Consider the following 24,842-nt stretch of genomic DNA (forward strand, 5'->3'; position numbering starts at 1 on the left):
TGGATATTTTACTGACTGTTGACGAAGGGCCAACTAACAACTAAGTTGTGTAACAAACGAGATGAATTTTAATTGTCAACTGTCCTTATAGATCGCTTGATCACAAAAGGACGATCATGTTATGGTATCATTTGATGATGTTTATATTTACAATTATTTCCTTTTTGTAAAATCAAGGGAAAAAAATAACATTTTGTTTTGTGATTCATGTAAATGAAATATGGAGATAACGAACAGTATTCAAGCTCAAAGTCCATTAAAACCATACAAATTAGGAGCAGAGCAAAGAGGGATCTCCAAAAACATCAGAGGTGGGATCAGGTGCCATGGAACAGTGAGCATCCCCTGCCGACCGGTCACACCCGCCCGTGTGTTCCTTGTCATGATCGGGAAATAGCGAAAATATCCGTCGACAATTCAATGTGTAAACAATGGCTTAACGATTAGTATGAAAAACGTCAGTCAGCATATGACTTAATGATAGATTGTATTTGCTGACAAGGTCATTGTATCGACCATAGAACTTACGAAATGATGACTTTAAACTGTTGATTTGTTCCATTCAATTGTGAAGTCTTAGTTTTGTGTTCAACTGATTCAACATGCATTGATAAACTTTTGAAAATAAATATTCTTTTGAGCTTAAGATTTATTCCAAGTCCTGACAAGACCAGACAAGGGCTTTTCGAACATCATTTCACTGACTTTAAGCCGATCACTTGTTCATTAGAGTGTTTTTAATCTTTTCTGGTCACGTAACATGTCGTCTGATTCTTCGCTGATAAACCAAGCAAACATATTTTTTCTCGGTTTCTATCAGATATTCAAGTGCAATATGCTACAGGACATCTGTGGTGATATTCAAATGGCCTATTTCAAACTCTGTTATCTATCTATAAACGACTTTACTACAACTCCTCGCTTTTCTTCTTGTGATCGAAAAAGGCAATTTCAGGGACAATTGATTGCTAACGTATTCGTGATTGTCATGGTTTTACAGCGAAATCTAGATGTAAAATCTCTATATACAACAGTTTCAGCTCCAAAAATGTCGTTCTGAAAAATTGCAAACAAGGAATAACAAACTACATGTAAATGCAAGAGAGAGGACAAGACGACGATTTATCACATTATTATTTCATTTGTTTTATTTTGTTGCCACTACTAGTCAAAGACAGAGAGTAACATGTTGTAGGAAGTAAACCGCAATAATATAATATTTCCTTGGAATTTTTTCTCTCTCCTGAAATGGTAAAGGTTTCACAATTAAGGTTTTCAGGGGGAAAAATCCATCATTAGAATTATTTAACGAGAAAAGTTAACTGATGTTTTTACAATGCAGTAGCATCATCGTTAAATCGATTTATGTATTCATTTTTTCTTGATCCATAAAGTTAGTGATTGGTAACGAACGTTGTAACCTTTTGGAGTGATGCATAAAACTTCCACAAATGAGTTTACCAGTTTTTTTCCAGTGCATTGCAATTTTTGCATCACTGCCAAAGTGCGCTTTGAAAAACCATACTTTGCATAAATCCTATTAAACGGATGAAATATGAAGATAACAAACACAACACTAATCACTAATTATTATGAAACAAAGATACAAGACACATGCCTGAGTTGTGGTTTTTTGTTTTTTTTTTTTTAGATCAAACTAATGAAATTAGATTAAGTTTCGATTGGGATATAACACTTTGAAGATGATGTTTATGCTTTGCTTTTATTAGTGAATGGATTTCCCAGTAGTTTGACAACATCAAGTGGTCAGTCGTTTGATCATTGAATTTCAGATCCTACATGTATACTTTTGTCCAGTTAGGATTTCCTCACAATATAAGCACTGTGTTCCAATTCCAAATATGAGAAGTGAAAGTCCCATATGAGAAAGACTTTATATATCGATTTGTCCAAATCAGACTTTTTCGTCTTTAGTCTTTGTCGTCCCTTGTATCCGATGGGAAACCCATAGCAGGATCGGTTTCTATCCGCAGCTATTCAAATGGAAGCTTTTTGGTTGGTGGCTACCAATGAATGGAAGGGATCCCGGAGCAACTAACAGCTTTTTAAAAAGTATACTAGTATTCTATTCTGAACAATATAATCTGAAATTTAAAGAAGCACCCTGATATAAGAAATATACTGAGTTCCCTAGCGTATGGGTAACAATTCCGGCAGAAATCCTCAAAACCAACGCCAACACAGATGTTAGCTCTGTGACAGATTTGTGATCAGGCTCGCAATGCGAGCATTTATTCGTGATCACCCGCTTGGCGCCATATTTTTATTTTGTATTTAAAATGTTCTTAATTTTGTTACACTTTAGTAGTGAACTCCCTGCTATCGTGGCGTAATGGCAGGGACTTCGTCTGTACATCTCCAGATTTGAATGGCCAGGACTCTTGTGTAATTAGTTCTACATGCTCCCAACAACGTTTTTACCTGGAATAAGTTTGTCAAATTTACATAGAGAACCAATCGAAACAATGGTGACTTTATAAATCTGAAACTGTAAATTCTATCAGAAACTGGAAACAAAGTGAAGTATATTCATTATTTCTTATGTAAACTTTGCTGCATTTTTACCCCATGGCGTAAAATGGGCCACAAAGTCGAAAGCTAACCTAGGAGTTTGAAGATGACGATGACACAATTCCAGAAAACCAACAATGGACAACAAAGCAAAAGTCAGCAACACTAGATCTTAATCTTGGTCAGATTATTAATTACTGTCCTATGATATTGTAAGAGTATAATGTAAGAGTGAAAAACCTCGACTTCTTTAGAGCAAATATGACAATCTATAAAGCTACACTTCGGCTTTAAGTCATTCGGCGCCCATTTCCCTGATTTTAATGACATTATTTGAGTCAAGATGAGCGTCCCGATGACCTGTATCAGAGCCTACTAACATCCACTGTCATTACCAACACTCACAATAGCCCACAGTTAAGAACATTATGTTCTGACCTGATTTTCGTTGATAAACCCCTCACTGCCTCAAATTCCGAAGCAGCGTTAACGTTGTGGCACAGAACTCAGTGTACTAGTGTATGCATTGGTGTAAATAAAAACTGAAATATATCAGGGTCTCCCATCACTCTTTGAGGAAATTAGCAACAATAAGGATACCAGAACATTCCGCACACTCACACATAATAAGGCTATCTGTACTGCACATTATCAAAAACCAACAATGAAGTCATAAACCGTTCCTGCAAAGCGCACAAATACCCATTTTCTCTGCCAGTGCCGTTTTCTACCAAACAGTGACCTCAGACACATGGCAAAACAAGACAAATCCTCGGTATTCTTGACACAGATCAATACATGAACTCTGACATTGAACACCCTAATGAGAGAATTGTTAGTTTAGTTAGCAATTGAGTATTTATTCGAAAGTATCATATCTAGATATTTTCTCTCAAAATTTCATTTACGTTTCACATTTGAATCTTAAGCTACAGGTAACATCAACTGTGCATCAGCTGTGACTGACTTGAATGGTAAGGTCAGTCCCACTAACCAATCTCTTATTCAAATCTTAGTAATCTGAAGGTTTGAAGGTTGTGGACAAAACCAAATTGTGCTTCTCTGGAGATTTCCACTCATTTTTCTTTGAAGAACTTGTGATCAATAATCTAGATGTTGATGCTCTTGTTGGTATTCCTTTTATAAAAGTAATCGGCATTGCTGTACGATCTTCCGAGCGTCAAGTTCTTTGCGGAAACAACATTGTATACAATCAGTTACAACCTCTAATAGAACCATCTTAACAGCAACAAAGAGCATCATCTTTGTATACATTAGCCTCTTTAACAGTGTGGCCAGTGGACTATCTAGAGGTAGAAATGCCCGAATTCTTACTTTATCATAATGGTCTACTCGCCATAGAACCTAATGTATCAGGATCTTTTGTTACCCTTTCTATTTTTTCAAATTGTTGGAAATATAATTTTATGCATTAAAAATACTAGCAGTGGCCAAGTAACGATTCGTAAGCATTAGCAATTCACTTCTTTGATGTTTGGCAGGTTTATATTCCATCAACAGACACAGTAATTATCATGCCGATAATTACAAACACTAATTCTAGGAGCAACTCCATACATTCTACATTATATTTCTAATAGCAACTCAAGACATTTCACACCATATTCAGAGTTAGTTAATTACAGTAAACCTTGATGGCTTCTTCCCTCAGAGACAGTTCAAGCCTTTCGGGATATCCTTGCAAAACAACGGCATGGTTTTAAGTCCAGTTTCGGAAGGTTAAATGTATATGCTGGATACTTTAAGGCCGAGGTCAACATTGGAACTGTCATGTCACCACAGAGAAAAATTGTCGCCTGCCGCAATATTCTCGTAATCAACTAGAAGTACTTCAAATTAGATTATTCCACATGAGGCCATGAATATATTCAACAAACCTGAAAATTCAGGGGTCATAGCTGAGTAGTCCAACCCCCTCATTTCTTGTTAGGAAAGGATTTGGTGGATTCCGTCTCGTGACTGCCTTCTATGAGCCTGTTTCTGCAAGCTGCGACCCTCCTTGATGCCAAATGTTGATTCAATACTACGGAAAATTGGCCAGTGGAAGTGCCTTGGTGTGATAGATCTTACAAATGTATTCTATCAAATTCCTCTTGCCAAAAGTTTCATGAAATACAGTGGAGTTGTCACTCTCCATTCAGAGGCACCGGAGTATACAACCTTTTAGGCATTGAAATGCCCGGATGTAAATCATATACATTACTAATTTTGACGCGCATTTCGACAAATTATGTCTCTTCAGTGATGCTCATGCCGAAACGTTGGAAATCCGATAAGTATAAATAAAAAAGACTTTGAAAAGCTGAAAAAAGGAACCAAAAACTGGAGCCAAATACGTCTAAGGATCAGAGCTATGCGTGAGGGAGATAATCCTTAATTTTGAAAAAAAAATCTTTATTTTACTACAGCAATTAAATATATATATACATGTATTTTCAAGCAAGTATCGAAGTACTTAGCTATTGGGCTGTAGAGACTCGGGGACTAACAGACCACCAGCAAAGGCCTCGACCCAGGGGTCATAAAGTAAATCATCTGAGACAGCTTAAGAAGAGCTCACATACCCTGTTTTAGTCGACCTACTCGAAGGTGTGGTCATCAAGCTTGCAGGTGTTCATTACTGTGGACCAGACACACCGAATCGGTTCCTCGATAATTTTAGCAGGATTCTTGCAGTTTTGAATAAATTCAATCTAAAATCAGCCTAAAAACAGTTTTAGCGCTCTACATAACAACAGTCTTGGTATGGATTTGGCAACAAGGTCCCTTAGCGCTATCCCCACTGTACAGCTTCTTGATCATGAAATGTCCTATAAGGTAAAATCCATGCTTAGCTTTCAACATGCCTGTAAAGTTTTGTCACGAGTAATACCAAGCTCCTGATTGTTACCTCCACAGGAGGAAAGCATTGCAGGTTTCAAACCAAAGACACTATTTCGTGGTCTGATGATATAATTCATGCTTTTCTTCTAGCCCAACAAGCCGTGAAGGCTACTTAAACTATTCGTATACCATACTGGTATCGGTGTCTCTCTGTATGTTTCACCAGGTAACAACAAAATACTTCTCGCGGGATTCTTCAGTGATATAAATTCTCAAAACTTTTCAAACAACAATGCCACTAATCCATATTACTACGCTTTATACAATTCCTTATGAAATATTAAAGAGCAGGCTTCTTGAGATCAAAGAAAACTCCTTTCTTAATTAAAAAAACCTCGGTAAATTTTCACATCTAGTGATAGTCGTCTACAAAATTACTTCGTAAATATTATTTTAAATTCTACATACATGCCATCTGACCTTGATATTTACGAAGATACTGGATATTTGAAAATTTTTGTGTTGTCTTTGGAGACCAGGTCTTGGAATTTCGATGGACACTAATTGTACTTTTTATTAGCCGGCCCATTTTTATATTCCTTTGAAGCAAAATTTATTCAAAAACTTTTATTTGAGAAAACGAAAACACTCACTGTGATCTTCAACGCGACATTCAGATATACTGACGACGTTTTATAACTAACTGTAGTTACTTCCAGTCATGTATCCCAGTGAACTCGAAATAAAAGAAACCAAAGAGTCCGCCACATCTGTTTAATATTTGGATGTTTTACTGACTTTAGAGGATAAGGGCCATCTAACAACTAAGTTGTATGACAAAAGAGTTGACATGAACATGACCTTGTGGCAGAGAGAAATATTACTATGCGCCTCCTCTTGTCGAAAAGATAAGGGAAAAATTCTGTATTGCAGGGTTTTTAGCGGGCGTTAAATTTGGCGTTTTGCTTGCTTTAATCTATACCAATAATTTTGGAGGAAATGTGTTTGGCGGTGGACACACAGTTCCATGAGGTTGTAAAAAATACAAAGCCCACATCTTTTATATGAGTTTTCATTGCATTCTCTATACGTTTGAATACCGATTTAGGCAAGAGTTGAGTAAACACAAGACCAGATGAAAGATATTTTGTTTGAAATAGACTGATCAAAGTTATTTTTCATGTATTCAGTACTTGTACGCAGGTGTATAAATTTATCAAGTTGCTTCAAAACCGCTAAATTAGCCAAAGTTAGCACTCTTTAAAAATCCCTGCTTTACCGTTTTTTAGGCATAGAATAAATTCGAAAAAAAAATATTTATAGTGTTCATTTTTTGTGCTATGTATGAAATAAAACAGTATTTAATAAAACTGATAACTCTTTAGTAATTGTGGAGTAATTCATGACTTCAATGGTATTAATTCGACGTAAGTTGCGTGTGAGACACTATAATATGCGTTTTGCAATGCGTGAAGGACACCATAAAACATCTATCAAATATAAACTATGTTACATGTACACCAAATACTCTGCAGATTAAATACCGACGGGAAGATGTTTTCAATTTAATATTATGAAACTCCTGTGACTTCACAAAGATGAATCATCCTGGTCCTCTTTAGATAAAATGTATTTAAACATCATACTTTCAGTAAAACGCTTGTTCATTATCCGACGATTGTTTCGTAATTTTTAAGCCTTTTTGTGTACTTAATCATGTTAAGTGACACCATTGAAGTTTCTTTGTATGCATGCCGATATTTGTGTTATGAATTTGTCGAAATCCTGCAAATTGTCTCCCGCGCAAAGAAATATTCATCTATCTTAAGCAGTCAGTAGGATTTTCATTGAAAAATCATCTACTCATGAATAAATCTGTCTTGAGTTTTTTTTTAAACGATAAAAAGAATCAGTATTTTATCTCTATCCGAAGGGCTTCTAGTTGTCCATTCATTGTTATTCTTTCTGGAAATACTTAATAAATTAGTCATTTCTGCTATTAAAATCACAAAACTTATCAAAACTCAATACCACCAAAACATTTGACTTTTCATCGTTTTACACAACCATTCTTTAATGATGAATCACGGAGCAGGCTCTTAGACATCACGGACAACCGATTCTTAATAAAAAGGGATGGATTATACAAGTACTTTGAAATTGATATCAAAAAGACGCCGGAGTTCCTCATTGACAACATCTATGTAGTCTTCGAAGATCAGGTCCTCCAACAATCTGTTGGATTTCGATGGGCACTGATCGTGCTCCTTTATTTGCTGACCTGTTTTTTTTATATATAATCTTACGAAGCAGATTTTTTTTTTGGAAAAACTTCTATATAAGAGAACGCTTGCTGTGGCCTTCAATGTAGCAAAGAAATATGTGGACGTTTACATTTTATCAACTAACAATATTTATTTTTCTTTCATATAGTATCAAAGTGGCCTCTAATATTTAGGTGTCAGCTGGTTCTTAATGAAAATAAACGCTTATGCATATTTATTACAAGTAAAAGTATTACATTCCTAATTTCTAAAGAAAGTTGTGGTATATTGCTGTTATCCTGGTCCATTATTCCGTCCGTCAGTCACACTATATTCTTCCTAAAATTTCTCTTACAGAACCCATCTTTTGGAATATAATTGGGAAGGTCCTCTAGACTCGCAGTAAGGTTTGTTTTCATTATTCATCCGGGATCTGTATGGGGTCAACAAATTACGTTTTTCTACAAAAACCTGGTTCCCAGGAACTCATCTTACATTTTAGGAACCAGTAAAATCATCTTTTGCAATGTGACATGTGGTGTCCTATTGATATGCAATGAGGTTTCAGAATTGTTCTTTTCATCTTGGATGGAAAAAATGATGTTTATGTCTAAAAGAAAAGGTTACCGGAACTCAACTTGCATTTTACACAGTAGCCAAATCAACTTTGGAAAATTGTTTGTAATTTGATTTATTGTATGTTGCCAAATGTTCTATTCGAAAATGTTTCACTTGGATAGAGAAGTCACATGCTTTTACGTGAAGTGCCACATATTTTGACATATGTATGATTCTTAAGACCGTAGCAGTCAGGAATCTTTATCGTTGCAACACGTACCCTGACACGGAACATCGAATTTTAAGGTCTCATCCTAAGGACTCGTGACTTTCAAAGGAGCAGTCACTATCTATGTTAAACGTCTTAAGTTTGACGTGGGAACGAGAATCGACCCCCCCCCCCCCCCACAAAGCGAGCGCCCTACAACAAGCTCGAGGCAATTGCGACTGATTGTGTCTTATAGGTGTGCTATAAGGTTTCGGAATTTTTCATTTTCATTCTTGAAATCAAGTTTTTTTTTGTTCAAAAAACTTCGTTAGTACCCAAAACTCCTATTCCATTTCAAGCAGTGCCCAAATCTTTTAAAACTTGATTGATGGTGTCCTGAAGAAGTACTAAGGTATCAGAATTGTCATTTTTGTTTAATCATGGCGGGGAAGACCCATTAGCACTTGACCAACATGGTTTTCAATACATCGTGTCATATGCAACAAGAATATATTTGGGTTAAGAATTTTTTATCTCAACCGATTTATAGATATTTCAATAATTATAAAATGAAAGTGTTCGGGACGACCCTAGGGCATTTGCTCAACAGTATTCTCAATGCATCTTGATATATGCAGCAAAAATAAAACTTATTAAGGTCAAGATCTAGTAAATGAGTTTAGACTGTCTTTTTGGTGCTAGATCCATTATGACGTCATAATTGATTTAAAATTAATTTTTCCCGTACTTTGTGGCTATAATACCTTCATCACCTGCATACGGGGTATATATATCTCTCAGTTGATTCGATACGCAAGAGCATGCTCTACGTATGTACAATTTCTAAAACGAGGTAAATTATTGACAAATAAGTTGATGAAACAAGAATATCAGCTGTCTCGTTTAAAGTCATCATTTCGTAAGTTCTATGGTCGATACAATGACCTTGTCAGCAAATACAATTTATCATTGAGTCAAATGCTGACTGACGTTTTTCACACTAATTGTTAGGCCATTATTTACACACTGAATTGTCGACGGATTTTTCCGTTATTTCCCGATCATGACAAGGAGCACACGGCGGGTGTGACCGGTCGGCAGGGGATGCTCACTCCTCCATGGCACCTGATCCCACCTCTGATGTTTGGAGGTCCGTGTTTGCTCTGCTCCTATTTTGTATTGATTAATGGACTTTTGAGTTTGAATACTGTTCGTTATTCATATATTTCATAGAATTATGTAGAAAATGAAACATTTTCATGGAATTCAATTTGAAATCATGTCAAAATTAACCCCGATACCTATATTCAAGTTAATATCATTTTAAAGAAGAGGTCAAGAAGATATGAAAAACTGTTTTTTGAGAGACTGTAGGCAATATTGATACATTTTCTTTTTCTGAGAAGGAAAAAACTCCCATAGTTCTACCTGACTTCCTTCATTTTTTATTGAAAATAACAGTTTAAAGTACCTTTTTTCGTTGAGTTTACCGAAAAATTATGCATCGAAACATCAAATGTCGCCAAGTTATATTTGTAAAATCATTGAAAGAACTTGTTTCTCAAACTTGAGAAATCTGAAGGCACCTTTCATTTACTAGATCTTGACCTTAAGGTGTAAAGAATTCAACCGTTTTAAAGACATTTGAAGAATTATAAAATGACGGGGATGGGAAAGACCCATGGGCATTTGCAAAACATAATACTTAATGCATCTTAACATGTACAGCAAGAATATATATAGGTAAGTATTCTGTTTGGCAAGTTCCCAAAGGTCATCCCCACCCCTTTGATTTGTAATTTTTTAAAATCTTTAAAATGATTGAGATCCCCATCCCGTAATCATGTATATTTTGCAGGACAGGTCAAGATGCATTAAGTATTCTGTTTGAAAAGTGCCCATGGGTCGTGTCCCCCCAATTTTATGATTGTTGTAATGTCTTTAAAACGGTTGAGGGTCTCATCCCTAAACCAATATAACATGTTAACATGATAGGAAAAAAACATGCGTCTACCAAATAGAGTTTTTACCTGTAGATAAAATAAGTATGAGGAAAATTTGTCGCACATGTCACAATCAATGTAAACCTGTTTTTTTTTTTTTATTTCTGTTTTCTTCCCTTCTCAATCATGATTGTGTGTGGGTTTTTTTTGTTTTTGTTGTTGTGTTGTTTTTTTTGTTTGTTTTTTTTTTTTTTTGTTTTTGTTTTAAATGCCATATACCTAAATAAATCATGGATTATTATTAACGTTATCAAAACAGACGATTTTAAGTAAACAGTTACTTACCTTAATGAACGGGTATTCTGTTTTTTAGATTAATTTCGTGGACTTCTAAATATCTTAGTTGCAATTTTAATAATCATATTTATCCTTTATATTCCAATATATATAAAGCACAACTATACATGCAGTTTTTGAATTTTCTTTACAATTTCAATCATAAAATATATCTTCTAAATGAAATTGTTCGTGAATGTCCCTCGAACATTAGCATTTTTGGCTATACTTTACTGCTGATCTTTGAAAATATTTCCATATTTTAGATATTTGGGGCGGCATATTGTGCAATCTTGTACTACTGACTAATTCAAATTAAAATGGGGCTATTATATTCATGTCTTCAAAGTTTGTTTACCCCTTGGTATTCAGAGCCATCAACTAAATAAATAAGGAAAACTAAATCAAAAAATTGATTTGTGAAACGCTTGATCGAATCTGACGGTAAATAATGATAAAATGAATTTGAGAGATTTCTTACTAAACATTTATAATAATAAACATTTTTTTCGTTTTACTTTGAAAAATGTCTTTATTTCCGAATAACCGAGAGACAGTTTTACTAACTGATATTCGTTTTAACATCGTTCGAATGTTAACGGATTATTCCGGAACTTAATCATACTAGTTATAACCTTTATAAATATGACAAAAGTTATATTGCATATGATTTTTTTTTTATTTAAGTCTGTTCTATAACCAATGTTCTGATATGCAGAATGACATAAAATTGGAGATTTAATTCTATCATACATTGGGACTTTCACTGGTTTGAAAATTGATCATTTTCTCTAGCGTTTAGGAAGAATGATTAATTAAAACCATTTTCAATGAAGCAAGTATTACTTTAAAATATTGCTTTGACGTCATTCCTTTGTTCCTACAGACTACAAAATCACCTTTGTCAGCCCGATATTAGTGCGTAACAGTCAGATATTTTTATCAATATGATATTAATTGAATATCAGACCGTCTCAATACTGGAATTCTTCAAAAACCAACAATTAACTGAACAGAATGAAAAGAAAAGGAGATTATTAAACAAATTCAACTCACATATGAATAAAGAACATTACATGTGTTAGATATGAAGATAATAAATAGACATCATGCTCAGAAGTCCAATTGAACAAAACAGACTAAGAGCAGAGCAAATACAGACCTCTGAAAACTTCAGAGATTGGATAAGATAAGGTGCCATGGAGGAGTAAGCATCCCCTGTCGACGAGTCCTTTGTCTTAATAAGGTAAATAGAGTAACCCGTAGAGAATTCAGTATGAAGATAATTGCCTAACGATTTTTTATCATCTCCGCCAATATGCAGCTTAACAACAGATTTTTGCAAGCAATGTCATTGTGTCAATTACAGAATTTGCAAAATGTTGTCTTTAAACAAGATTGTTGATGTGGATACTCAAAAACTCCAAAGAACGATTAGGAAATTTAAAATCACAAAGTTTTTCAAAAGTCGGTAAAAGCAAAACGTAAGTCTTTTCTACACTTATAGAGCCATTTGTTAATAAAAATTAAAAACTTGTCGTTTTATATTATATACAATTGTTTATTCAATAAAAATGGAACTCGGAAATTTTCAAATCTTGTGATTCGTCTTCAACAAAATTTGTTTAATAAAAAAAAATACCTCTGATTCTACATATAAGTACTCCGAAGTTTATATTTAAAGCATGCTGGAGTTCTTCATTGACAACATTTATTAAGTCTTCGGAGACAAGGTCTTCCAATAAATTATTGGAATTCCAATGGGCTCTAATTTTGCTTCTTTATAATCCGACCTGTTTTTATATTCCTATATAAGCATCATTTTCAGAAGAAGAAAACACTTACTGTGGCCTTCAACTCGGCATTCAGATATATTGACAACGTCTTGTCAATAAACAATCTTAAAAGTAGTGCATCATGTGATTGATCAACTATAAAATTACTTTGTTGAAAATCTCTCTGATTTTACACACAAGTACTCTAAAGTTGAAAAAAAGGATGCTTGAGTTTTTAATTAACAAAATTCATGTAGTTCTTGGAGACCAGGAGTTCCAACAAACTCTTAGAATTACGATGGGCACTACTTGTGCTTCTTTATTAGCCGACCTTTTTTTTTATTTCTATGAAGCAGAATTTACCTTAAAACTTCTACACGAGAAGAAAAAACACTTGTGTCTTTCAACTCGACATTCAAATATATCGACGATGTTTCATCAATTAACAATAGTTACTTTCATTCATATGTCGACTTCGATATATCCCATTGAACTCAATATAATATAAGATACAAAAGAGTCTGCCTCATCTATTTTCATATTTGGATGTCTTACTGACTACAGAAGATAAGGACAACTAACAACTAATTTGTATGATAAAAGTGATTACTTCAGCACCCATCGTCTACTTTCCTTATCTATGCTATCACCGTCATATGGTGTTTACGTCTCCCAATTGATCGTGTCCATTAGTACTATCAATTTTTAAACCGAAAGAGGCTACCGATACATAAGTTGATGGTACAGAGATTTCAACAACCTCGTTTGAAGTCAGCATTTCGTAAATGCAATTGTCGTTTTAATGAGCTTGCTAGCAAATATAACCTATGATTTCGTCATACTTTGACTGACGTGTTTCTGACCAATTGTTAGATCTTTGTTTTATAGTAAATTTTAATATGGAATATTCCGTCTACCTGATCAATGCATAGGGCTCACGGTGGATATGACCGGTCAACGGAGGATGCTTACTCCTCCTAGACACCTGATCCCAACTCTGGAATTTCGGGAGGTCCGTGTTTTATGCCCTGTTCACAGATTTGTATTGTTTGTAGATTTTTTTTTAGATTGATCAATGTTCGTAATCTTTTTTTTCTTTTTCATTGATATCATGTATTACCTGCTTATTTGTTAGTATCTTGTCTCGGCTTAGAAATTGTTCATACGTGCAACATTGCAGTACAGTTAAGGTGCGCAATGGAAATATTTTTGTGATTAAAAATATACTCTTAATCAGAATGGCAATTCTTTTGAGTTCTTTATTTACATTGGACTAATGTAATTATGGTTATTAACTACATATTGAGGACGATAAGATTATATATTTAGACTTATCAAGTGATGCGGTAGTCAGTTGATTTTAGCACATATATTTGCAGTATTGAGGACACCTATAAATTTTACTACTGCAAGGGCATAACCTAGTTAAAATTCTAACTTTAGTGTATGAATATTTTTACAAGCATTTTCGTTTCTATAAAGTGCTGCGATCCTATATAGATTCTGCTATTTCATTGTTAAAATAATATTTGTATGACCGCATGCTGGTCAACGGCATTGAATATAGATATAATTAATTCTTTTTCAAAATTTCACCAGGATCACGGCACTTTTCAGATACCTTAATTATACCTCTAGAGTTTATTTGTAAAAACTTACAGTAACTATGATCCATTAAGCGTATGCCTTTGCACTAGACCGATTTATTAAGACCCTTTAGTTACATTAACCCCCGATGTACTTGCATACAAATATAGAGCAGTATCAATTAAATAGGAAATGTACGGAAAACACATGAATATAATCATAAATCATAAAGAAGACATTACATCCAAGTTAATGGCCTCTTTAATATTAATCTGCAAATAATATTTTATTTGATTATACAATACATTTTTCGTTGTGAAAATATTATTTGAACTGCCTCTCACTACACACAAACTGCGTCAAGTTTTTCGATATAACGTCAGATCGACAAGTGCATCGCGATCAATGACTTGTTTACACCTTGTCATGTTATAGTAAGTTTTAATGTATTTTGATAGTTTCTTACAGTTTGAAATAGCAACATTTCATTTTGTTGTATTTTAAAGAATTTATTCTGTCACAGATAAATTAATATTTCCAGTACAAATTAGGCTCCGCCCCCTTTTTGAAGCCTTAACTGTGCTACGATGTTTTTGAGTATTAAATCTCAAACTCAGATAGCATTCAGTCACGTAAGTGACTTCGGTGATGGAAAAGGGTATTTAAAACAATTTTTTAAAGAATTCAATCTTAACTAATAGCTGCAATTAGCTTTCAGTTATATAAAACAAAAAAAAGAGATATAATCTCAAATCTGTCTCATAACGAAATAGCTGATTAGAGCTAATGCGACATTGCAATGACAGAAAGATATTATATTCTAGACAATGTTCTACAACTGGGAATATGAGATGATTGGATAATATATCACGAACATCAAGGGAAATATATGTAAGTTTTTAAGGGGGAAATACACAAATAATATTGAAAAACAAAAAAGAGGAAAAGTAACAGTATGTTTGATTGTAACGGTGGCATTAAGCTGACATTAATTCATTTGAAAAATTTACCTTTTGTACGTCGAAGCAACTTGAATTATTACATTATCAAAGCAAATCATTCGTGTTTGGACTAATGAAAAGTAACTAAAAAGAACCACAGAGACACGTTTTGAATAAATGACTATTGCTAGGATATGAAACTTGTTTTCAATTAAAGTTTCTAACAAGAAAAAATGAGGATATCAAACAGTAATAAAGCCCAAGAGTCCATTGAAACAATGCGAATTTCGCTCGATCGCCAAATAAGTAAATAATGATCCTGAAGAAGAAGAGTATAATGTGATTATATGGCTTAAAAAGCATATTATGAACACAACCGTCACGAGCCACATTGCTCATTAGGATAATATTGCTCGACTGACGTATTAATACCTATCAAACCTTATTTTTTGCCACCAATGAATCCGGGAGCCGTGATTCTAATAAATCTTCAATATATAATATATTGATTTTTCCATATTGTATGGACAAATTGCGGTAATTGAAAGATTTCCTCGAGTTTCCCTCTAGACAGGGATAAGCCTTGTCATCCGTCTTTCATGGTAATGTTATTCATTTAACGGTATATGATGATACAACAAAAATGAAATCCTGGATTGATAAATATATTTTTAGATCTATTTTGGCTGTATATGATTCTAATCTCAAATTTTCAAAATATTAAGAAATACTTAACTTGCTATAATGTTCAAAAATTTTACATTTCTTCAATCATCCTATCCTATAAAATGAAATACGTAAAGATAACGAACAGTGAAATGATCGATCTCAAAAAAACCTACAATATTCAAATTTGTGAACAGGGCATAAAATAAGGACACTTGCAAATCCAGAGGTAGAATTAGCTGCTTACAACTTTGTGTTTTTAAAAGCGCTATCAAATAGTGATCAAAGCAATATTTCTTATCAATTACAAGGCCCTTGTTTTTATAACAAAGGACAGGGTATTGTAACAGCAGAATTCTGTCCCTTATTTGATATACAAAAAAAAACGAAGTTTAAACTGTGATAGTTTGCAGTTAAGAACTTTAAATGATGCTTGTTTGAAAGCCAGCAAAAATTATGATTCAAAGCATACACGGAGGCCACAAAAGTGCGACATTTTACCGAAGTTCCTCAATCCTGGTGGAATAACGTCAAATTTGAGATACTTTTCACTTCGGAAAACATAAAGCAATCAGCCTTTGAAGTTTCAAAAAGATTTACAGGATGAACCTGCACCTTTCAGTCAACTGAATAGTCATGTAAAGGGTCTAGAAAGCTCACTGATTATTTAATTGGCTGGCAAGTTACTGAGAAGGATGATATAAAAGAATTACCACTTTTCGTCTGTTTCCATGGCAACAATTTTTATTTTGTAGATTTTAAATTTTTATTACACAACTACAGTTGGTTATGATCAATTCTTTAAAGTAACATCAAAATTTTCCAGACCATCTACGAGAAAATACTCGGATAAAGTAATTAGTCGAGCGATAACAATATGTTAATCCGACCATCTTCGGGGTAACATAATATTTTTTCAATGCTGGTTAACAGTATTTTAAACTTAACTATTAAAGTCACCAACTTAAGAAAGCATTTATTTAACTCAATTTCATCAGCAATCATCACTGCTTACTTGTCGTGTGATTTTGTTGACAACTGGAGTATAGTTCTTTCCGTTGGTCAATGATCTCCTATTGAAACTGTTCGTTGACTCCATATGGTTGTCTTGCGAAAGTAGATTAACATTCACATTTATTAATGAAAAGTAATACAAGATAACACTTATCAGCAATTCGCAGTAATATATAAATATCATTTGTAAATGTTTGATAAGACCACTTACAATACCAATATTTCTCGTAAAGATAAAATGAGAATACTTCTACTTAAACGTTATGTTAGCTCCTGTATAGAACTATTAAATTATGTCAATATCTGAATGCAATATGACGGCGAACAAAGGACACTTGCACCTAAGCATTAGAGAATGGTCCCTTTTTCAGTGCCGTTTTAATCCAGAATATATTATCAAATCATTTTCTTTTGGTAATAGTTATACGCTGGTGGATATTTCTAATTTAAAATCATGTTAAACAGCACTAAATCAGCATGGATTTGAAACAATTGGAAATTTTTGAATGCCTTTACATAACCCAAATCCGGAAAAGTCGTACCGAACCTATTTGAATTTCGTCTATTTAAATAAGGGGGAGGAGATATTTAAATCGATACTTGAACTATCGGGTGGTGGATCATCAACGGGTGTGTTTGTCGTGTTATTTTATCTATGAAAAAATCCAATGAAGCTGTCTAGCACTTGCAATGATCAAACTAAGATTTTTGTGCGATTGCATTTGAAATAATAGAGTAAATATTAACTTAATTTAGTTCCTTTATCAATTTTAAATTACAAAACGATATTTAGGTGTAAAGGGTGAAATGTTTTACTGTACTACCATTTAAGAACAAAATTTGATTTTTTTATTATCAATGTTATTTGAACATGTAAAGCTGAATATGTAAGTAACACTGAGTTAAAAAGCTTTTGCAAATCATTTTCATTTAGCTTTGTAATCATGAGTAACTTTAAATAAATAATTGTTGATTATTAATATTTTTTCAATCTATATTTTAGGAACCCAATTGGAAACAAGCTTTAAAGCTTGAATGGGTTATCCTTATATCAAATGTACATACAAGTAATTTATTGTATTCATATGTACATGCATGTAATTTATTGTATTCATTTATAATTTCGTTATATTATGGCCGGTACCATTGTCTTTCATGAATGTTAAAAATCTTTGACAGTTTTATGCATGATGACATCTTAAAAGACACTAAACTCTCTTTACTCTCCCGTTGTTCTTCAAACCAAATACATACAAACATTTCTAAGCGACAAGATTTTGGTGAATGATATAAAACGTTCGTGGCTATGTTGCACAGTGAGCACCTTTGAGGAATGTTTACTTGGGTAGAACTCACGTGAATTTTTTAAATAATTTATTCCACAGGTGGGTTCAACAAAGGTCACACAGGTAAATTACTCTAGCTTGCTATAAGAAAAATGTTGAACTTTTCACACATCTTTTAAAATATTTAAGTACCAGCATAATGATGTACAACTGTGCTACTTTCACTTAAGTTTTTTTTAAATGTATAATGAGTCTTTCGTCTTTCACAAGTTTGTACAACGTTAGGCTGACTGTAAAGAAAGGCTTTGAAATGAAAGCCCCTCCTTTATTTACTTTATAAAATCACGAATGTCGGCCGACCCCTACCACATGGTATGGCTTTGCTCTTTATATATACATGAATTTCAGCGATAAAATTTGTTGAATCTTATGGTTTAGATTTTAGATATTAAAACTTATGATTTAAGAAGAAAAATTATGCTTAATTTGATTCTTCATCTTTTCACCTTCTGCCGGGGCCCATAAGTTCACTCGTTAATTCAATAGATTATCATACTCTAAAAATCCTTATGAACTTAAAATTCCAGTTATAATGACCTTGTTTGTAATACAACCTAAAGTTGGGTCGTTGTTTGTCTGACGTTTGATACCATTTGTTAGTTCATTGCTTTTATACTAAATTTGATTAAAGAGTACTCATATACCTGATCAATACAAAGGGTTCAATTCGGGTGGGACCGGTCAAGAGGGGACGCTTACTCCTCCTAGGGACCTGATCCCTCCTCTAGTGTTTCTAGGAGCCCGTGCTTTTGTCTTGTTCACGATTCGTTTTGTCTACTGTTTTTATGAGATTGGTCACTTCGTTATCTTTACAATTTACATCATTTACAATAAAACATAATTATCATTAGAATTAAATCGATAGACCACAGTGAGAATATGTCAAAATAATCTATAAGCTGAAAAAATATAACATAATGCTGATATAAGACAACCAGTTATGTGAACAAAATAGTTAGCTATATAGATGAATTGTATGAGTGAAAAGTCAAAACATCTTCACTCCTCCATGGCACCCGATCCTACCTCTAAATTTTGACGTCCGTGTTTTTTTTATCGTTACATTGGACTTTCGAGATTGAATACTGTTTGTTATCTTCTTATTTAATTCCTGTTGGTCTTTGTCTCAATGAAGACAAGCTTAAAGGTACTCTTATTGTAATTCACCTTCAGACAATAGTCCCATATACAAAAAGCGAAATGTGTTGGCATCTACAGTTAAGCTTGGGATAAAACAAATTGAAAATCCTTTAAAGCATAATTTAATTAAAATTAACGAAGCATTTCTTTATGTTCTTATAAATGCTGCATCACATATTTTGTCGAAGGTGTTTATTTTTCAATTTTCTTTTTTGTCGAAAATGATTGTGGTCACCCCCATTCCTCATTCTTATAATCTTCTGTTCTTGTTATTTATTTATTTATTTATTTATCTATTATGTTTTGTTGATAAATTTATTTGGAGGCGTTTCCCTTTTAAAATGAAAATTTTGTAAAGATTTTTGTGAACACAAAATAAGAATCTAGAAAAAAAATATATTGTAAAATCTCGTATATATCTTATGAACTCAAAGTTGGTAATTGTTTACAATACTAGTTTGTTTACATTTACTTTTACTATTAAGATCAATTTTGAATCTACCTTTAAGAATAAAAATATTAATGATTACAAATATCAGTAAGTTTTTTTTAAAATACTGGTTATAAACAGGTGACATCTCAAAAGTTCCTTTCTAAATTATTTCTTTTGAAAAACCATATTTTCAAACAGCAATATAATCAAAACTCAATTAAAATCAGTAACAAAATTCCATTCTAAATGTTGGTTACATTTTTGGGGGTCAACATACAGTTTATTGATATTTGTCAGACACTCTTTTACACCGTTCACCTTCAACTGTTTTAACTCTGTCTATACATTTACGACTTTCCTTTCCAGTTCATTGAGTCTCCTTTTAATGAGGTACTAGTAATTTGTTTAGCTTGGTAGAGACTTGCTCTAACTTATCTGACATAACCCGAACAGTCTCCAGAATACTTAATATGCTAAAATTGATTTGCTGATACCCTAGTAAAGACTAGATAGGATTTCCGATTCCTGAGGTCCATAGGGGGTGAATTGAACTATTGGACAATAATTTTGATAGCTTATAGCAGGTAAATGTGCAACAACTGTTATGACAAATACTGTTATTTTCCTTCCTCATTTGTGACTCCATACCATGATTACAAGGGACTGATTACTACTCATGAACTTAATGTTCCTTCTCATCGCTTACTTATTTTCCTTGTTACGCCTAAGGAATTTCATGTGTAGACAAACACACGAGTAAATTTTGTCTAAAATCCAAATAATTTAATGAATAAATATTAGACGAAAATGCCATTAATTTTGTAATTATAAGTGCACAAACCTGAATTTTATCATTCATAAAATTCAACAGAATGAATAAATTCTTTCGAGATTAATAAAAAGATGTATAAAATATGCTTTAAGATATTTATGTATAAAACATTTCATTTTCAGGTGATATAATGTAGATGTTTGATGAAAGTGTTAGATAGCTTCCAAAAATGTGACGGCGTGATATCCCTTGTAATAATTGTTTTCGTACTGAACAAATTGTTCAATTTTTTTTTCTATTTTATGACTCGGGGCTATAAAACAAACAGGTGTCAGCTTCTCCATATTTTGGTGGCATATTTCTGCCTCCTACTTGCAAGATAAATTGTGTTCAGATGCAAGAAAAGTATGTCAACATGCAAGATAATTATGTAGACGTGTAACTTATGTATGCTAACATGCAAGATAATTATGTTAACATGGAAGTAAATAATGTCAACATACGAGATATATATGTTTTCATGCAACTTATTATCTTGCATGTTTACATAAATAAGTTACACGTCTACATAATTATCTTACATAATGACATAAATAAATTGCATGTCAACATAGTTATCTTCATAATTATGTTGCATGTAAATATAAATAAGCCACATGTTGACATAATTATCCTGTATGTTAACATTAATAAGTCGCATGTTAACATAATTCTGTTGGATCTTGTTTGTATATGACGTCGTATACTGGCGTTAGTAAATAAGTTTACCAACATTAAAATTAGATTCTTTAAAGAAATTTGTAACTTGCATGTCAACATAATTATTATGCATGTAGACATAACTATCTTCCACATTGACATAAGTTTCTCGCATGTAAACACAATTTATATTGCATGTAGTGGGCAGAAATATGCCACCATTCCATATGTATATTTTTTAAATATATTTTTTGAACCAAGAGTATGGTCTTAACAACCAACACCCCCTCCCCACTTCCACTTTCCTTGTTGTCTGTCCCCTTAATAGCTTTGAGTCCTAATATTATTTATTATATATGCTTTCTTAGCCGACAACTACAAAGAAAGAATATAGGATTAATAAGGAGAGTAATAATTGGCACAAATGAAGGGCATATATAATTAATGAAAAAATAATTGCAATGAAATCATAAGTAACTCATGTGTCAGTTAAGCTTTATTGCAAAGTATCATGTCAGTTGTATCTGTTACTTTTTTGGCAAACATCTTGTTATTTTTATCTTTTTACTTATTTATTTTTTATTTTTTGTATAATCTTTCAGAGAAAGTGTTCGGGATTTGCATTGAGCTGACTATTCTCGAGACTGTAATTTTCTAAACACTCAGTTTGTATCTACATTGGGTATTTCAATAAAAATAAATTAAGTAAATACTGGTGACAGAGAAGCTTTTACAGTTTATTACAGGGAAATAGGATGTCTCTTATGATATATTTGGAAAAGCTTATTTTACCAAATCTTTTCGATAAACAAGTCCCCCTTCTACGAAAGCCTTTTAGTGACCTTGTAAGCAAATACAACCTATCATTAAGTCAAATGCTGACTGAAGTTTTTCATACTAATTGTTAAGCCATTATTTACATACTTTTGTCATTGGTACCCAGACCTAAAGCAAAAGGTCTTTGCTCATGCCTTTCTTAGTACGTAAAGCTATTTTAGAGGGACACCCAATCCCATGCTTGGTCTAATTCACAAAAATTACAAAAGTTTTCTTCAATAGATTTTGAATTTCTCGAACCTCTATTATTAGTTCCCTACCGGTGAAACCGGAGGGGACTATAGGTTTCCTTCGTCTGTCCCTCCGTCTGTTTGCCCCTCCGTCTGTCTGTCTGTCCCTCTGTCTGTCTGTTAGTCTGTCCCACTTGGTTTTCCGTACCTTTTTTTCTGAGTGCTTGCAGATATTGAGCTAATTTTTGGTATGTGAGTGTATCTTGATGATTTATAGATCAAGTTTGCATTATGTTTTGCTTCAATGATTTTTTTTTATGGAATTAGGCATTTTCAATTTTGAATGGGAACCAGATTACACTTGCACGTCGCGGACTTGTATTGCTAATGCAATACTCTCACGTATGCTTGTTTAAAACAGCATTTAACAAGATGTGTTTGTGAAACACTGATGCCCCCGTATGGCAACTTATAGCAAAGGTTAAACTTTCTCAAATGCAAATCAAATATGTTGCTACCCAAAGTAAGGTCTCGTCTCGAGAAATATACCTGTGAAATATGAAAGCCCTAGTAGCAACCATTGAATAGATATGGAAAAGGTTAAAGTTTTTCAAAAGTAAGTCAAACATGTAGGTCAAGGTCAAATGGTCAAAATTAATGGTGCCCAAGGAGAGGCCTTCTCACAAGAAAGACACATGTGAAATATGAAAGCCGTAGCACAAATCGTTCAAAAGTTATGGCCAAGGTAAAAGTTTTTCAAACTCCAAGGTCAAGGTCAAATTGTCAAAGTTGTTGGTATCCAAAGGAAGGTCTTGTCACAAGGACTACATATGTGAAGTATGAAAGCTGTAGCACTAACCGTTCAAAAAATATGACAATGTTAAAGTTTTTCAAAACTGGATCAAACTCCAAGATCAAGGTAAAAGGGTCAAAGTTGTTGGTATCTAAAGGAAGGTCTTGTTACAAAAATTACATATGTGAAGTATGAAAGCCCTAGCACTAACCATTCAAAAGTAATGGCCAAAGTTAAAGTTTTCCAAAAGTAGGTTAAACTCCAAGGTCAAGGTCAAATGGTCAAAGTTGTTGGTATCCAAAGGAAGGTCTTGTCACAAGAATTACATATATGAAGTATGAAATCCCTAGCACAAACCATTCAAATGTTATGGCCAATGTTAAAGTTTTTGCAAAACTGGATCAAACTCCAAGGTCAAGGTCAAAGGGTCAAAGTAGTTTGCATCCAGATAAATGTCTTTCACAAGTCTTACATATGAGAAATATGAAAGCCCTAGCACCAACCATTCAAAAGTTATGGCCAAGGTTAAGTTTATCAAAAGTAGGTCAAACTCCAAGGTCAAAGGGTCAAAGTAGTTTGTATCAAAAGGAAGGTCTTTTCATAAGAATTATATATGTGAAGTATGAAAGCCCTAGCACTAACCATTCGAAAGTTATGGCCAATGTTAAAATTTTTTGCAAAACTGGTCAACCTCCAAGGTCAAGGTCAAAGGATCAAAGTTGTTTGTATCCAAAATAAGGTCTTGTCACAAGTCTTACATATGTGAAGTATGAAAGCTCTAGCACAAACTGTTCAAAAGTTATGGCCAATGTTAAAGTTTGGTAAACTTTTGCAAAACTGGGTCAAACTCCAAGGTCAAGGTCAAAAGGACAAATATGGTGGTACTCAAAGAAAGGTCTTGTCACAATGAATACACATGTGAAATATGAAAGCCATAGCTCAAACCAATCAAAAGTTATGGGCAATGTTAAAGTTTTTGCGGACAAACAGACAGACAGACAGAAAGACGGACGGACAGAGCAAAAACTATATACCCCCAAATCTTCGATACGGGGGCATAAAAAAGAACGACGGAAAGAGTAAAGCTTTAATATAGAGAAACATCACGTGACCAGAATGTATTACTACGAGATCTTTTTTTCGTAATTACGAGATTAATATCTCTTGATAACGAGATAACTACATTGTACATGTACCTGTGATTTCGAGACAGTGAGAACGTGAATTTATTTTTTGTACTTGATACTAATGAAAAATGGAGATAACATAACGAACAGTATTCAAGCTCAAGGTCCATTCAGACAATACAATTCGGGAGCAGAGCAAACACGACCTCCAAAAACATCAGAGGTTGGATCAGGTGCCATGAAGGAGTAAGCATCCCCTGTCGACCGGTCACATCCGCCGTGTGCTCCTTGTCATGATCGTTAAAAACTGAAAAATCCGTAGACAATTCAAAATCAGATTTGAATTCTTCCTCCGAGGGTACTGAATCTCTTACCCTCCCCAACCACCTCAGTGAAGCAATTTTGTCATTTCGCAGTTCCTGCTAATCTAAATGTCTGTTTTTCTACATTCACGCAGTGTCTGCGTAATCTTTCTCTTCTAACATCAAATTAAAATGAAAGATCATGAACTATTTGTAAAAAAAGATACCAAGTAAACTCGATGTAAAATACATATTTTTTTATAAATATAAGAGAGACCAAAACTAAAACTGGTGTGTACCAAAAATACAGTTCTACTATGCTAAATTTCGTAATAAGAATACTTCATTCAAAGAACGAAGGGGCTTCTGGGTGCTTCGATGACAGGACTCATTGAGTCTAACGGCAGTCCAAGATTCCTTAAAAGATTTATCGCGCCCCCTCCTTATTCTGAAATCTTTCATCTGTCCCTGGCCTCCTTCATAATCTTCCTGCATGATTCGTTATCTAAGAAATAATTGTATAAAGTTTTGGTTTTAAAAAATAATCAATCGGTT

The 24,842-nt window shown here is 33.5% G+C and overlaps 1 protein-coding gene across 2 annotated transcripts in view; it reads right to left on the reverse strand.

Moving 5' to 3' along the window:
• The window catches only part of LOC133174872 (RYamide receptor-like), a 50,754-nt gene that overhangs the window by 22,699 nt on the left and 3,213 nt on the right, over positions 1-24,842 (reverse strand). The window contains exon 2 of one of the 2 annotated variants that reach the window (XM_061309980.1): positions 24,653-24,792. The exons of the other annotated variant lie outside the window; for it this stretch is intronic. Coding sequence (XP_061165964.1) covers positions 24,766-24,792 — 27 coding nt within the window. The 3' untranslated portion in view covers positions 24,653-24,765. Of the gene's footprint in view, positions 1-24,652; positions 24,793-24,842 lie in introns of those variants that run through there. 2 annotated transcript variants of the gene reach the window in all.

The sequence above is a fragment of the Saccostrea echinata genome, unplaced genomic scaffold, assembly GCF_033153115.1.
Source record: "Saccostrea echinata isolate AGI-Se365-2 ecotype Australia unplaced genomic scaffold, CSIRO_AGI_Sech_v1 ptg000060l, whole genome shotgun sequence".
Classification (NCBI taxonomy): Eukaryota; Metazoa; Mollusca; class Bivalvia; order Ostreida; family Ostreidae; genus Saccostrea; species Saccostrea echinata.